The sequence below is a fragment of the Nanorana parkeri genome, unplaced genomic scaffold (genome assembly GCF_000935625.1).
Source record: "Nanorana parkeri isolate BGI_ZX_2015 unplaced genomic scaffold, ASM93562v1 scaffold1562, whole genome shotgun sequence".
NCBI classification, from domain to species: domain Eukaryota; kingdom Metazoa; phylum Chordata; class Amphibia; order Anura; family Dicroglossidae; genus Nanorana; species Nanorana parkeri.
The window spans coordinates 367,749-369,564 of record NW_017307830.1 but is presented as its reverse complement, the minus strand read 5'-3'; the positions used below and the strand labels follow the sequence as shown (position 1 = coordinate 369,564).

The following is a 1,816-nucleotide window of genomic DNA, read 5'->3' as shown; positions in this document are numbered from 1 at the left end:
ATGACAGGAGCAGGGGGATGAGGATCCCAGCAATCCCTGACTAGTATTATTGGAAGGAGGAATTATCTATTTTGTTTCCAGTGTTAGAAAGTCATGGCGGGGTGTAGGGATTGGACACTTACCCATTAGTCAGGCGCTGTCCGTGAGAGTAGAGGGACACATCTGTGGGGAGACAAAGGACAAGTGAACATCAGAGACTGGGTCAAACATGGGACAATCTGCTACTACTATTTGTGACGCTGAACCTCCATGACTGAAAGAGCTGAAATCAGGCTGGGGAATAAAGTGCTAGATGATGCTGGGCGCCTCCAGCCAGGAAATGAGGCGGGTTCTATCTGACATGCCGCAGCTTCTAATGCACATTGTGAGGCGCTCGCAGCGTGCACTGAAATCAGAGGAAGCCGTTTCTGTCCAGGAGAGGAGCCGGTACAACTGTGCAAGACTGAAGGGGAGGCCGGAGTCCAGCTATTGCATATCTGCAGTCCATGAAGGGTTAAAGATGACCAGATCCAATCAGAAGGAGATCAGAACGGAAATCGCAATATAAGTGCGGTATCTGTGGGTGAGACAAACTCAGTCACACGACAGGCCCGCGCCATTCACTGCAGGACAACGGCTCCCTCTAGTGGACAGGAAGTGTCAGGTCACCCTATGACTTGTCAGGGACGATCACAGGAGGGTGAGGAGTTCGGAGGAGGCCGGAAAAGGGGACAATTTAGGACAACAAAACTGAACCGGAAAGTGTACTGAATGGGAGAATGTTTCTGGTTCAGCTTTGTTGTCCTAAATTGTTCCCTTCTTCAAACTCCTCACCCTCCTGTGAACACCCCGTGTGTATGTTTCGGCCTCAATTTGTGGTGCTGGACTCCTAATACACACACAAGGTAAGATCTGGAGCTGCAATAGTATTTGGAGCGCACAGCAGATTTATATGCCCTGCGGCTTTTGTATTTCACGGGTCTGGGTGCCAAATGGGGGGACTGCGTGCTCTGTCGCAGGCCTGTGCGCTCTTTCACGGGTCTGTGTGCTAAATAGCAGGTCTGTGTACTCTGTCGCAGATCCGTGTGCTCTTGTGTGTCTGGATACTAAATTGCGGGTCTGTGTGCGCTCCGTCCTGATGCTGCGCGCTCCGTCCCGGGTCTGTGTGCTCAGTCATAGGTCTGTGTGCTCCGTCCCAGGTCGTACGGGTCTGCGCGCGCCAAGTCACGGGTCTGCGCGCGCCAAGTCACGGGTCTGCGCGCGCCAAGTCACGGGTCTGCGCGCGCCAAGTCACGGGTCTGCGCGCGCCAAGTCACGGGTCTGCGCACTCCATCCTGGGTCAGTGCGCTAAGTCACGGGTCTGCGTGCCATGTGGTGATCCCCTTCTCTGCTTTTCTCTACAGGACGTTGACATAAACTTCATCCAAACACTGGTAATGATCTGGGGACAGAACAATGACCCCTCATCCTGCCCTCTGCTCTCTTATTAAAGGAGAACACAGGATACATCACAGCTTTAATACTAGTGCAGTCTGTCTTCCGGCTCCTGAGTGTACATAACAGGACTGTCACTTTTCTCTGCCCTCCCTGACACCTGCTGGCCCCCTCAACCACCTGACCACATACTGATGATGTATCCCGTCTTCCGGCTTTCTATGTCTGAGGAGGATTCTCAGCCCAGCCTAACACCTGCTGACCTGTCAATTTCCTGACCACATGTTGATGACATAGCCCGTCTTCCAGCTCCTGAGTGCGCATAACAGCATTGAAGCCCTATAGCGGTCTCCCTTCCTATAACCTATGTGTATAGTCACCAGTCATGGCAGGAGGTCACACA

At 52.8% G+C, this 1,816-nt stretch overlaps 1 protein-coding gene across 1 annotated transcript in view; it reads right to left on the bottom strand.

Annotated features, from left to right (window-relative positions):
* Positions 1-122: 122 nt before the first annotated feature.
* Positions 123-1,816, bottom strand: part of LOC108798802 — a gene marked incomplete at its 3' end in the record, with an annotated part of 13,212 nt that continues 11,518 nt past the window's right edge. The window contains exon 6 of the mRNA XM_018570589.1: positions 123-162. Within this exon, the coding sequence (XP_018426091.1) occupies positions 123-162 (40 nt within the window). The remainder of the gene's footprint in view (positions 163-1,816) is intronic.